The sequence below is a fragment of the Pyrus communis genome, chromosome 11 (assembly GCF_963583255.1).
Source record: "Pyrus communis chromosome 11, drPyrComm1.1, whole genome shotgun sequence".
Lineage (NCBI taxonomy): Eukaryota > Viridiplantae > Streptophyta > Magnoliopsida > Rosales > Rosaceae > Pyrus > Pyrus communis.
Window position 1 is genome coordinate 23,818,188 of NC_084813.1, and position 15,334 is coordinate 23,833,521.

Consider the following 15,334-nt stretch of genomic DNA (forward strand, 5'->3'; position numbering starts at 1 on the left):
AAAGCTTATAATATCGTTCGTAAACACGCTAAACTAATTGTGCACCATTAATGCAATCTAATACACACATGCCTCAACGATCTAAAATGTGTTCACAACTAGCCTCCGCTCAAAATCAGATATCAATTTCAATTTGGACAAAATTTAAAAATTAACATATAATAAATCTAGTGAATTATGCAATTCAGTTCAATACTAGACCCCAAAAGAAACCCTATAGGTATGCTAGAGAGCATTGCGACACACATTTTAGTGTAGAGCTAGGTTTCAAAGAGAATTATAAATACTCGTGTGTAGCTGTTGATGCATTATGATATCCACATACCTCAAAGACGGGAGTCTTAACGAGTGATGCTAGCACCGGTCGAAAATAGAAGTCGATTTCATTTAACTCGAATTTGAACTTAAACAGATGAAGTAAGGCATTCATCGTAAAGATCCTTATTCATTTCATTTATTACATTGCACTGGTGTGGAGTTTGGAAGCAGAAAGAGCAGTACAAAGTGATAGAGCTGCAGTGGTGAAGTGTTGCATAACTGAGTGAAACTAAATAATTCATTTTCCAGTTTATACGAGTTGATGCAAACCACACGCTGAAAAAATGCGACAGGAGCTCATTGAATACGCAAGGTTGGTCGCAGTCGAGGCGATTAAATTGGGAGGATGAAGTTGCATTATTATTATTATTATTATTATTATTATTATTATTATTATACACTGAAATAAATGTTCATGTCCAAAAAATCTGAAAAAAAAGAGAGAAGAAGGATGCTGATATATATATATATATATATTGAACGTTGGAGGATACGTCGTCTCTGACATATGTGGCTAAAAATCACCGTTGCTCCACCCTCCATACGTCGTCTCTGACATATAACCGAACTCGTTCTGGTCATTTATAATGTTATCAATAAATACAACATATATACGTACCCATTTCTTCTTTTTCTTAATTTTCTCACAAAACCAAGACTGTTGGAATGAATTCCACAAGTTTAGAGAGGTCGTTGGCACGACTGGGTGGTGGAGGTTTGAAGGTGGTATAATTGGCAATTGGATTAGTTTTCTCACACCACCAAGACTGTTAGCATGTATTCCACAACTTTAGAGAGGTCGTCGGCACAACTGGGTGGGGGGACCGACAACACAGAGAAAAGAGAACTATTTAGGGGGGGTTAAATTATGGGGTGTAAAGGAAAAGGATTTTGCATATATTGTCTGTCATGTCCAATGTTAAATGCATGGTCTGAGTTCTCTCCTATGTTGGTGAAAATGCACTTGAAAGATAAATTGGCTGTTAAATGAAGTAAATCCTAGCTTTTTCTCCATATACATTCTGGTTCTGGTCTTTATTCACTGGGTCACTTTGAACGCAATTAGCAATATGCATTGTTATTGCTAGCAATGAGTATTTGTGTGACCAACTATAGCATAAAATTTCTGTGTTCAGAACTGGACACGTTGAAGTTGTATCAATCAATCATCCATTTGATTAGCCAATATGTCCAGTTTATTTTCTCAGATTTTTTAGCTTGCAGACCAAATATTAAACCCAACCCAAAATATGGACCATATTTCGATCTATTAATCTTTATGTCTTCAATATTTTTTGATATATATTTGATTTTGATCAACTCTACAATTGAGATTACATTATTATTTTAACCAATTTCTCAATACTTATTAAAGTGACAAACACTAGTTAGTCTAGTCCTACATTGTTCATTTTAAGTTCATAATATATATAGCTATATATATATATATATATATATATATATATATATATATTACACAGCTTTGATCATTAAGTTAGTTGAATAAAATGACTTTTCGAAGTGCCAACGAATTTCATATTTTGTTTAACGTCAAATGCTATCATTTGATGAGTAATATAGAGGTTTATGTTAAAGTGGAAGATAAATTAGCCCTTGAAAAGATACTTACAACAATGCCTAAATATTGTAATTATATAATTATGCATGAAAATTAATGGAAGTTATTTTTCATTTAAGCGTACATAAGAACAACAAAATCAAATACCACCAACTTACATCACATTCTACATCAATTGATCTGGGTCATAGTTGACAATAATATCATATCTACAGCTTAATTACCATACTACACCAGACTATTTTTCGATATAGCCTTCAGCAAAGTACTGTACTAGTACTACTGAAAAGGAAATTATCACTATAGACATTAAGAAAGCTACCAAGTTGAACACACCAAATGGTTTCATATATAGAAAATAGAAAAAGGGTCGACCAGAAAAAACAGAGAATAGAAAAAGAAAGTAATTAAAATGAAAATGAGTAGAATCTTTCTTTCAAATAAAATAGAGAATTATGCAATATTAGTTCTTCTGAGTGAAATGATGCGAGATGCAGTGTCCCGAAGGCATTGAGGGCCACCGTCCCTGATTAGAATAAAAAAACAAAAAAAAAAAACCCTTACAACTAGTCATGCGTAACATAAAACCAATACCCTTTTAACAAACAAAACAATATACAACTTAAAAAACCAAAATTACGTTTATGAAAACCTAAACTAAGAAGCCGAAAAAGGTTACGAGAATAAGCAACTGCAAACAGAAGTTATGTAGACCTTAAACAAGTTACACAAAACATGAACGTGAGGGACTACTAGTAAATTAATTAAACAGCCATATGCATGCATAATAGGGCTTATTTGGAAGTGTTTTTAAAATGTCTGAATGCGTATGTATTTGGTGAAATTTAATTGGATATGATTCTTATAGGAAGCACTTCAAGTGTTTTTTCAAGATTTATTTACATTTACTAAGGATTGGTTCTAAAAACACTTTCATTAAAAACGCTTTCGTTTATGTTAAAAATACTTCCAAACTTTTTCACGTAGAACAATATTAATGTATAGTGGCCGTCACAAAAGCATTAAGTTTTTAATGCCACCGCCATGTTAGATGGGAAGAGGAAGAGTACTAGACTTGGGAAATTGACAAGAATGTAGGATTTTTTCTTCTTGGTCAACTTCTTTTATCTCTATAATTTACCCCACTTGGCATTAGCCTTCATTTCGTTTATGATTTGTGTTTCCTGCTATTTGCAATACAACTAAAGCATAGAGAGACAGGAAAGTGGAAAAAAAGGACTCAGAAATTAAAACCTCTTTTAATTCTACCTCAAAAGAACAAATTGACATAGCACCAACCATCAGTAAAGTCGGTCATAAAAATATCTTGTATTGGACATGTCCATATAAATGTCCTGTGTAGTTTTAAATAGCATAAAACTAACCAAACAGAAAATCCAATTTCAAATAAACAAGACCTTGGCATAATCAAGTTTACTAGAGCAGAGTGTAATTTCTTCGGCTATTTGCATTCATGTCCGAATGAATCTTGTATTTTCTAGTTTATATTAGACAATAATTTCTTTGGCTATTTGCATTCACGTCCGAATGAATCTTCTATTTTCTAGTTTATAATAGACAATAATATAAAGGGAAAAAATCCAAAGAAATTCTGGGTTAACGGATACATTCACTCATAACCATAAAAAAATCAAAGTACAGATGAAGAATGGTGAATATATTGAAGAAAACTATACGAGACTAATACATAGTTTGCACCTAGATGAACGACTCTCTAACAAGTTGAAAATTGCATATTTTATTACATTTTTCTGGTACCGATCCTATGAAAATTGCATAAGCAACCAAAAACTGCTTCGGCAATAGCATGAATTCATGAACAGAAATTAAGCAAATTATTTGCTTTTGGTAATTTGATCATGAGAGGAGCTAAATTTGTTGCACACTTTGATTTAATTCCCAATCAGAACACCAATTAATCCGAAATGATCACATAGAGGACATGGCAGTGGCTACAGAGTTCATCATCAAAACAGTGGAGATTCTGAGGGAGAAGAGTTCACCAAATTGAGAATACTATTCCAGTAATGCTTATGATCTTCGTTGTAGTCAGTACCGCTACCGCTGCCGCTTCCACCACCGTTATCAGAATCCCCGCCGTGATCCCCGTCTGGCAAACTGTGCACCTCATCAGAGTTGTTAAGCAAGAGATTAGTGAACCCTTCTTGATCAGCAGCTGCCATGTCAGCAACCACATTGCCAACTTGATGATCAGTAGCAGTAGTCCATGCCCCTCCAGCGTCCATGGACATTGTGATGGTCTGATGATCATGAACTAACCCTAATGAAGTGAAAGACAAATGGGACTTCCAATCTTCTTCTTTATCCCCACATTCTTCCTTGGTCTCAGAAGAACCTGAACACCCAACAAATTCGATCATCGCCGGCTGCATAATCGCGGACCCTACTGTGGAGGACGATGCGTTATTAACGTTAGTCTGATCGGAATTGTAATTGAGCGTAGATGTCGAAGACTCGAGATCAATATTATTATTAGAAGGGTTTGATGACGGCCACTTAATCTGAAGTTGAGCTGAAGTCGAACACGAAGACGAAGAATTCACCAGAACATAGGTATTGGGGTTTGTGGTGGTGAGCTGATGGAGTAATGAGGAGTTGTGGGAGCGGAGCTTTGATTCTCTGACGAGGCGAGCCTCGGCTTCGAGCCGGGCGCTTTCCCACTGAGCCATGTGGCTGAGGTTGGAGACGTTCTTGGAGTGACCGTAGGCGCTAGAGAGTAGGGCGTCGTTCTTTGGCTTGTGCGTGACGGGGTCGATGCCCATTTTGGCTAGCCTCTTCTTAAGATGCGTATTCCAGTAGTTTTTTATCTCATTGTCTGTTCTCTTTGGCAAGTGAGTTGCTATGGCCGACCACCTGATCATCAAAGACAAATATTAGCACCAAAATACTATAAAAAACAACATAAACTACATTGATCTTATAAGTATTTTTATTTCATTTATCTGTTGTAAGCAATATAATATAAAAAATTGATTTAATGGGCAATTTAACATTCTATTTACTTTATTCGTTGATTCTTCTTTGATCAGTTGAATTTTAAAAAATCAGAAATGATTAGGAGTTTGCATGATAAGAAAATTTGAAGAGGACCATTTTCATTTAAAGACTGTGACCCATAAATAATTAACTCGCAGTCAGGAGATTCATGACTTAGAATTTAGAACAACAGTGAATTATCATGTTATGGAAAATGGTTGCACAAGTCAAAATTGTGAATAAGTGACAGGTCGGAGTTGAGTGGTTGAAAGTAATTGCGAGATCAAGGCTTTCACATTCAAAACGTCGAAAAATTTAAACAAATGTAGAACAGTGATGGAACTTGATTACAAAGAATGTCGACTTCTTAACAAATTCTAGCTTCTACATTGTCAAGGTAAAGAAAAATAAGAACATATTTGAGAGAAAGGATTAACAGCCATGAAAAATAAGACCACTAATTAACATTTGGAAACAATGTCTACCAGAGGTCCAGAACTAATCAGACTAAGACAGTTGATAACAACAAAATTGCTTATGACCATTTGGTCTAGCTACACTGATAGGGGAGTTACAGTGTTCAAATTGCAGGGACAACAAATTGAGCGACAATATAAACAATTGTACCTGTTCCCTAATAGGGCATGAAGTTGAATTATGGTTTGTTCTTCTTGCAAACTGAACTTTCCCCTCTTAATATCAGGTCGAAGATAGTTAGTCCATCTAAGCCTACAGCTTTTTCCACATCTCTGAAGACCTACACACATTTAGTTAATTAAACCGTGAAATTAGCAAATAATTAAGTACTTAAATTACACATGTTATGTAATTACGTACAGTCTTATAGTATAATATGTGGGGAAATGCAAGTGGAAGTCTCACCAGCTTTTGTTGGGAGGGCACGCCAACTTCCATGGCCGTGTTCTTCAATGTAAGCCAAGAGCTTCTGGTCTTCTTCTGGAGTCCAAGGTCCTTTCTTCAAACCCACCTTGTCACAGCACGGTGATCGACCCATCAGAATATTCTGAACCCGCAAAGCAAAGTAGTAGGTTCTGCTCTTGTTTATACGGCTAGACTTACCTTCTGCAAGAGAAAAAGAAGATGATATGGATGGAGGAAATTAAATAGAGAAAGGGAAGAAATGGGCATATGCATTGAGGATGAGAAAGGTCAGCGACATAAATGGGATAAAGAAATAATTTTTTTATCAGAGAGTAATAGCGTGGTACATTTCTCATGACAAAACTACCCTCTTAACCTTCCATCACTTTGTAAATATTCACATAAATATTGATTAGAGCGGATGTGCTCCTACAGTATATTCGAGTTGGACATGTTTATTTAGTACAAGAAATATAAATTCAAATCATGTTAACTAAATATGAGTCTGAGAATCATTCCACTTCTTAAGTTTTCACTATGTGTATTACCACGTGTGAAATCAGAAAACTATGAGTTTGTAGTTGATATCTATACTTAAATACTAAACATGTACTTATTAGTGCATTTCATTGATCCACTTCACACAAACCAAAGATTTGTATCTCTCAATCTTGAACGGTCCAGATTTCTGAATACATTAGCTCCGGACTTCAAAATCTAGTATATAATATGCCACGTTCTTTAATTTGCTTTATATTAATTTCTAAGAGAATTGTTTGCTCTATCAGGAAAGTTTATTAATGGTTTATCTTTTATTATATCGTCCTTCAACTTAAAAATTTAAAGGAAGGATCTCTTGGCAGATATTATCAAGAATAATGGATCAGTCCTCGTTTTCAAGATGATTTGTTTTTCTTTACACCCTTCTTTCTTTTCCATGAAATTTTATGCTCCACTAATTTTATATATAACTTTGAAATGTATGTCAATGTCTTGTAATATGCATTCCCCATGTCCTGCAGACTTTGTAGTAGACCCATTTATGACGAGAATAGTTCTCCTCCATTAATCAACAAACCTATTAAATTCCAAAACATGTGTTTTTATTTTTATTTTTGCAAGTAACCTACATCACAATGATGGAAAAGAGTTGATCTATTGCATAACGGCATGGATAAATTCCATCGGTAACTAATATAACATTTAATCTAACAAAATCTATCTTGTGACAATATATATATATATGTATAATATTTTTAACAAACGTTATTATCTCCACTAAAGGGATGGAGAGTTGATTAAGCCTCACAATAGGTTAGTAATAATGTGGTTCAAATTTGTCTTTGGCAAGAATCGAACCTAAAACCTCTCACTTACAAGTAAAAAAGAATATTACTAGACCGTAATACTAAGTGACTTAAATTTCAAAATATTGATCCTCAATGTTCTTCACTTATTTTCTTCTTCTTCTTGACTTTTACTTTTGAAAATGTGAGGGTAACTTTTTAGCAAATATTTTCTTAAATAAATAATTTTTTAATGATTATATAAAGATTATTCTATAAAAAAAAATTTAATTAATCTCATAAATCAATGACTTCGATAAGAATTTACATTTTGGTGTAGTATCCACTTATCTCATACATATGGATATATATATATATATATATATATTTTTTTTTTTTAATAAACGATATTTTCTATATTAAAGGAGAAGAGGTGGGTTGAGCCTCACAATGAGCTAACAATAATGTGGTTCAAATTCACTTTAGCGAGAATTAATTGAACGTAAAACCTCTCACTAACAAGTGAAGAAGAATATCATTATACCGTAGTACTAAGTGGCTACATATGGATAATTAAATCTTCAATTTGATTATTTATATTTTATTAGTTACCAATGTAAAGATCCATTCTATAAAATTAATTTAAATAGATATTGATTACGGATTCGAGTCATAAAAACAACATTTTTGTAAAGTAAGAATAAGACTGTGTACAAAAAACCTCTCACTAACAAGTGAAGTATTTGTGACTTGGGGTGACCCTTTTTTTTTTTCTTGATTGGTCACCAATTCTATCTCGTAAATCAATGATTTCGATAAGAATTTACATTTTGTTGTAGTGTCCACTTAACAATTCTAATTTTAATTTTTTTGTCTAACGATATATTTAATGACATGGTGAGAGATTTAAAAGATTCGAACTTAAAAGACGTTTTGATTTTAATTTTTTTGTCTAACGATATATTTAATGACATGGTGAGAGATTTAAAAGATTCGAACTTAAAAGACATTTTACTTACAAGTAAAGAGAAATATTTAAACTGTTGTACACAAAGGGATGTAAAAACACGCGCAACCGCGAAGTGGACACAAGTATTTTCATTTTTTTTAAAAATATTAAATGTCTTTGGTTGAATTGTTTAAAGTTGATTATTTTATTCTTAAAGATTAAGAATTGTGTTTTCTTTAAGATGAGTTCCAATAATTCTAAAATTATTTTAAATTGATGCTCCATTTCTGAAATTTTCAAGTTCTACATGCATAACTAATTTACATATCCATTTCTAATACAAATAACACCTTAGACTTTCTCATCCATACAGACCTAGGATTGGAAATATGTTTTTCGATAAATTGAAGACATAGTCTAGATTTCAAACGTTAGGTCTTGGATAGGATGATCAACCCACTTTCCACAAAGATAATGCCTTGTTTTTTGGTGGGTAATTTGATATAGCTAGCTAGCTGAATGTATCAATACAAATCCTATTGCTTTATGCTATGCAGTCCATCAAATATTAATTGAAGCCATTCACCAGAGAGGGGCAACTGGATAGAACTCCTAGAACAAGATCATTGGCCGCCTCTAGCAAGTAATTATTCTACACAAAATGCTACTCCTAGAATTTCAGAATCTGCTCAAATCTGCCGTGGGTTTCAACACTAAAAGAGGTAAAGATTTAATGTAAGCATAAGCACATACCGGTGGTCCAAGTCTTATTTAAGTGTGACCTAGTCACCTTTAGTATTGCTTGGTAGGTGCATAATATTAGTAACAAAAAAAGAAAAGAAAAATCAATTCACAACTTTCAATCTTACTTTTTTCCTCTACTACAAGAGAAAAACTTGAGTGCGTTATCCGATCACGTCATTCCTAGGCAAGTTTTCATACATGAGATCTTTTGTAACTCGATCACACTCATCCTCATGCCAGCTAGTCTCATTCAGTATGAGAGTTGTCCTGGTTAGATAAACCTACTGAAATTTCTCTCTAGTTGCTAAGCAACTTTAAGAAAAAACATGAAGTACTTGAAGTGAACGAAAGACTTAGGTCAAAACCTAACGCATTGGTGTTCTAAGATTTATACAAACAACCCCACTTAGTGGAATAATACTTTGTTGTTGTTGTTGCTGCTAAGATAAATAGATTAACTCCATTTAGATACGTGATGATGCATACTAACTAGCCATCCTCGGTGAAGTTAACTTAATTGGTTAGGGTATCCACATGGAACCCCTCAACTCATTCAAGTCACACCATGCTCGAACTAGCCTAGCATGGAAGTTTGCATAATTGGGTCAGGTTATAGCTGATCTTGGAATAACACTAGCAACATGCATATATCTCTTGCCCTAGCTAGTTAGGGTTAGCTAGTTAAGCCAAGTCCTTGTTGCTATTAAAACGGAGGACAAAGTGTCTTTATAATGCTTTCGTAAGTGTCACATTCAACTTCATGAATCTGTAGTCCCTCTCCTACATATGGATCTAGCACCTTAATTAGCAAGGCATAGATCAATCGCCTAATTATTGTAGCTCAAAGTACTCGTGTACATAATTTTCTTCTTCTTCTTATACACCCATAATCTGATCACACTAAACAATATAGGTGAAACTGTGATTGACAAAAAAAAATGAACAGCTACAACATCGTTATGAGAATTTAAATAACACTGCTTATATTTAAAATTTGGCATTGCATATAAGAAAGTAAAAATTTCAAGGATAAACATTGGTGTGGGTCAGTGGGTCTGAAGCCATTACTGAATCAGGTCCAAAAGTTGCCCTGCCGAAAGAGGCAGACACTCGAAGGTGGTGAACGGTGATGGAGACCTGTAGAGGCCGCTCCTGCTTTAAATTAATTAACAAATACAAATTTGAAAGCAAAGGAATCTAAGAGGGCAGCTTGGTAATTCCAGAACAAAGCAGGACTAAACTAAGTTATTGAGATGGCCTCTACGGCTCCGTGGGGTTAATATCTTGAATGATGTGGATGCATGAAAAGACAAAAAAGGGGTCCCATGGAGGGGCTAAAATAGAGAAACCCTTATAATTAAAATACCTGTTTGTGTGTGGCGTGGAAGTGCAAAACTGCAGAAGCAAAAAAATGTGAAGGAAAATATGATATTCGCTGGGGTGGGGAAGAAAAAGAGGACAATTGGGGACACCATCTTAAATTCTACTTGATGAGTGCCAGCTCTAGCCACTGTATATGGTCCAACAAGTTCTTTATGACCCTCTTAAATTTGAGAATGGTAGGATTACGATTTGATATATCAAATGTTAGAATAAAATGATTGGATATTTGAAAAAAGAAAATTTTAAGCATTTGTATTTTGATATTTTGTGTATCAAAATTGTTCTTGGCACATTGAATAATTTCTCCTTAAATTTAGTCCCATTTTACGCTTGTCAAAGTATCACACCTCAACGTGCATATATAATGGCACATCAAAACAAAAGATGAAAAGAAGTTTGTCTCAAAAATATTATTCAGCATTGCAATATCAGTTTGTTATACACTCAGTGCGAGTTTACCATGATTATTTTAAAGTGTTAATAACAGTTCAAAAACTTGTGTATATGTAGTAAAATTATACAGAGATATACGAAAACAAAGGTTAGGAGCATATGGTCCATTCACACCATGGATAGGACTTATAACATGTAGCCGCGTGTTTGAGACTATTTTTGAAGGGTTTGGATCACACGTCACTCTTTTTTACACACTTTTTTAGGGATCATTTCATAACTTTTTTCAATGATATGAACCGTTTATATTTCAAGCTATTATTTATAGATCATACTTACAAAAAATTAGACAAAACCAAAATTACTAAGACATTCATTTATAGTGAAAAAAATAGATGAATACATGTGACATCCCACATCGCCCAGGGGAGTGATCCTTATATGTATATTCTCATCCCTACCTAGCACGAGGCCTTTTGGGAGCTCAATAGCTTCGGGTTCCATTGGAGCAGGCCTGGGAAGTGTTCCGCCCCTGGTTGCGTGTGTGCCGACGAGGACGTTGGGCCCCTAAGGGGGGTGGATTGTGACATCCCACATCGCCCAGGGGAGTGATCCTTAAATGCATATTCTCAACTCTACTTAGCACGAGGCCTTTTGAGAGTTCACTGGCTTCGGATTCCGTAGGAACTCCGAAGTTAAGCGAGAAGGGGGCTAAAGCAATCCCATGATGGGTGACCCACTAAGAAGTTGTTCGTGAGTTCCCAAAAACAAAACCGTGAGGGAATGGTAAGCCCAAAGCGGACAATATCGTGCTACGGTGGTGGAGCGGGCCCGGGAAGTGATCCGCCCCGGGCCGGGACAATACAGTTTCATAAAGAAACACTAGAATGACTACCATTTAATCTAATGGTTATATGATTCAGATATTTGTGATTTTTTGTAGATATGATTTTTTATGGAAGACTTAAAAGATAAAAAGTTTGAACTGTTGAAAAAAATTATATAGTGGGCCCTAAAAAATGTATGTCAAAAAATAGATATTTCCAGATCCTAACCAATTCTTGAAAGGGTTAAAAAATACTAAAAGCACTTTTGTATGTATTGGACATAAAATTTATGAGTGTTTCTTCTAGGTCATATAAATGCTTTATGGATAAGCATTTGACATGTGCTTCTTTATGAATTACTTTCAAGTCTTTTTTTTTTTTTTTTTTTTTTTTTTTAAAAAAACTTGAGTTTTCAATAAAAGTTTCAACGTGTTTCTAATAAAAACACTTATAGGAAAAATATTTCCTAAACAAAAAATCTCAAACAAGCCTGAAATCTTGTTTATTTGCTCACTTGTAAATGTTTTAGGCCGATTCCAAATCAATGTAGAGTTTTAATATGTACCAAAATTCTCCGTCTCTGTAACTAGGCGAGTTTTGACACCACTTATTTGATTTGTGTCATTTTGTGGCTAAAAGATATATCTGTTTCTTGGGTTACATTGAAGATGTGAATTTCAAATGAATCAAAAAGTGTGATTAAAAATTAAAAACAAAAGAAAAAAAGAAGCAAATGTTGTAGTAAAAACGACAATACTTGGTATTGACTCGTCACCACACTAACAATGTTTAGAGAAATGTTTAGTTATGACGGAAATACAAGTGGTATACCATATGTTTTAATAGGAATGGTGAGAAATTTTATTTTTTAAGTTATTAATTTTTTAGTACACATATCCCACCATTTGTTTAGTAACACGTGGTGTACTATCCCATGTACCGATCACACTAAAAAATCTCTCTGATACTTGGGTTCTGATGAATCAGCACACCATTTGAATGTCAACACCTGTCATTAGAACCCTCTCCTAACAATTGCTGTCGTGTAAATTATAAACAATAATATTAGTAAGTATAAAAAATAAAAAGCTTGCATCACAAGAAAAAAGAATAATATTAATTGTTTTTAAATAGAATATAATTGTTCACTTTGGATGGGTTTGTTGCACCGGACTATCTCGAACTGGACTAACTTCTGAGACTAAGCTGGATTGGCTTAGAATAGACTAAGTTGGATTGATTTAGTGAAGTATTTAGTGCAGTGTTGAACTAAAAAACAGGATAATGAAAAGAAAAAGAAAAAAAAAAACCATGATGTATGAAAAATATTAAATGTTATTTGCTTCATTCCAACACCAAAGTAGCAGAACCCCAATCGACCGAGGTATAAAGCTAAATATAAGCAATTCTTGGAAAAAAATTGAGAAATCAATGAAACAATTCCAACGAAATATAACAGGTGAATTTGAGCCACTTATCCTTTCCACTCACAATTCTTATCAGATTTCAACTTCTAACTACAAACTAAAACAAAGAAACAACAAAACCAAACTAGAACGTGTTCTTTCGTGTTCTAGTTTTCCTTTACACTCCCATTTCTTGTCCTTTCTTCTTGGGCTCATTTGAAATGGAGGACAAAAAAGGAGACACAACCAAGAAGAACCTACAACAACAAATCCTAATTCATGTCACTCTTATTTCTCTTCAGCTTGGGCTTCTTATTGCAATAATGATCAAAAATAATAAACGAATGCAATACTACCAGCCTTTACATAATTACTACTTCGGAACTATACAACAAAATGTGTAGTCCTTCGCTTCCTTAGCCCCGAAGACACATCCTCGTGTAACATCATTTCCGATTTGCAGCACTCTCAATTCGCTTTCAGAATCAGAAAATCCATAACTTCCTGCACTCTGCAACATTTTGAGTGGATACGGCAATTGGCTTTCAGTGGTTGCTGGCTGCCTTGTGTTCTGAAGAGAGTTGAGGTAGCTCAGCAATACATTTCACCTTTTCCCAACGACCAACAATCGCCGCTAACGGCTGTTAATAACTGTTGTGCTAGGATAGCACCAAACCAAGCGGAACCAACTCAAGCTAACCCACAGGAAATTTATCAAATGAAAATGCAAGAACAAAAATATACAGACACCAAGATTTTAACGAGGTTCCTCAACAGTCAGTGTAACTGGAGTACGTCCTCGGAGCAGTAGGAGCTCACCCAATAATCCACTATCAACCAAATGGGAGTTTACAAAGTGTTGGCAATCTCACAGCCCAAATAACCCAATACACCCAATAGCTCTCTCACACCAAAGAAACAAATAGAGGAAGAAATATAAAGAATAATTTCTTCTCTATACATATAGCTCAAAGCTATTACAACAACAACTACTTTGGTGGATGATTACTAACCAATAAAGCAGCAGCTTCTTCTTCCTTTTGGGCTCTCTGCAACTCTCCTTATCTCTGCAGAAAAATGAGCTCCCTCTTTCTTTTTTCTTCTCAATTGTTTCCTCCCAAAACCGAAATGAAATAGCTCTCCTCTTTGAACCAACACCCTCGGGTGTTTAAGAGAACAAAACCTTTTTCAAAAGCAACCAAACTTTTCCCATTTTTCCTCCCCAAAACAAGGAAGGTGTTTGCCACCTTTGAATTTGTTTATTCTAAAGTATGGCCACTTGGCCACTTATTCAACAATCTCCACCTTGGCCAAGTTCCGAAAAACGCCATGATAAGCCAAACAACACAATTAACACACAACATCACTCCCAATCACTAGCAAGAGAACAACTCATGCCGAGCCAATTCTCCAAAACTCCTACTGCTCAACGCCTTCTTTATATAGGCAAAATGTGAGCCAAGTTCAAGCAATGAACAAACTTGGCTACACCAACAACCTTAGTCAACATATCAGCGGGGTTGTCTTTAGTTGGAATCTTCTGGAGAATGATTTCTCCTTCACCAACAACTTCACGAACAAAGTGATAACGCACATCTATGTGCTTGGTCCTCGCATGATGAACCTGATACTTAGCCAAATAAATGGCACTCTGACTATCACAATGCACCTCCACCTGCTTCTGATCAACCCCCAAATCTCTAATCAGCCCATGTATCCAAATGGCCTCCTTTATAGCTTCAGCAACTGCCATATATTCAGCCTCTGTAGTAGACAAAGCAACAGACGACTGCAAAATGGACCTCCAACAAACTGGCCCTTTAGCCATAGTAAACACATAGCCTGTAGTAGACTTCCTTCCATCCAGATCACCTGCATAATCTGAATCAACATAACCAACTGCAAAATGACCAATACCAGAGTCATCTCTCTCAAAGCATAAACCAACGTCTCGAGTACCATGGAGATATCTCAATATCCATTTAGCTGCTTGCCAATGCTCTTTACCTGGATTATGCATATATCGACTCACCATGCCAACTGCATGAGCAATATCCGGTCTAGAGCATACCATTGCATACATCAAACTACCAACCAAATTTGCATATGGTATATCTTTCATTTGCAGCTTCTCTTTATCAGTTTTAGGACACTGTAGAGAACTTAATTTAAAATGAGGAGCCAAAGGGGTACTAACCGGTTTAGTTGAATCATGAACTCCAAACTTCCGAATCAACTTCTCAAGGTATTGTCTTTGATTCAAACAAACCAAACCCTTCTCTCTGTCTCTAGTGATCTCCATGCCAAGGATCTTCTTTGCTTCACCAAGATCCTTCATCTCGAATTCATTCTTCATTTGCTTCTTCAATTTCTCAATCTCTTTAACATTCTTTGAGGCAATCAACATATCATCAACATATATCAACAAATAAATGAAAGACCCATCTTGCAACTTCTTGAAGTACACACAATGATCATATTGACTTCTAGAATAATTTTGGCCTCTCATAAATTTATCAAACCTCAAATACCATTGTCTTGGAGATTGC

General features: G+C 35.0%; 1 protein-coding gene across 1 annotated transcript; it reads right to left on the reverse strand.

Moving 5' to 3' along the window:
* Positions 1-3,578: 3,578 nt before the first annotated feature.
* On the reverse strand, positions 3,579-6,053 carry LOC137708465 (transcription factor MYB16-like). Its single transcript, XM_068447547.1, has 3 exons — positions 5,798-6,053; positions 5,543-5,672; positions 3,579-4,792 (listed from the first exon to the last, which is right to left on the reverse strand). Exons 1-3 carry the CDS (start codon positions 5,928-5,930, stop codon positions 3,886-3,888), a joined length of 1,170 nt encoding a protein of 389 aa, XP_068303648.1. The 5' UTR covers positions 5,931-6,053; the 3' UTR covers positions 3,579-3,885.
* Between the last annotated feature and the right edge of the window lie 9,281 nt (positions 6,054-15,334).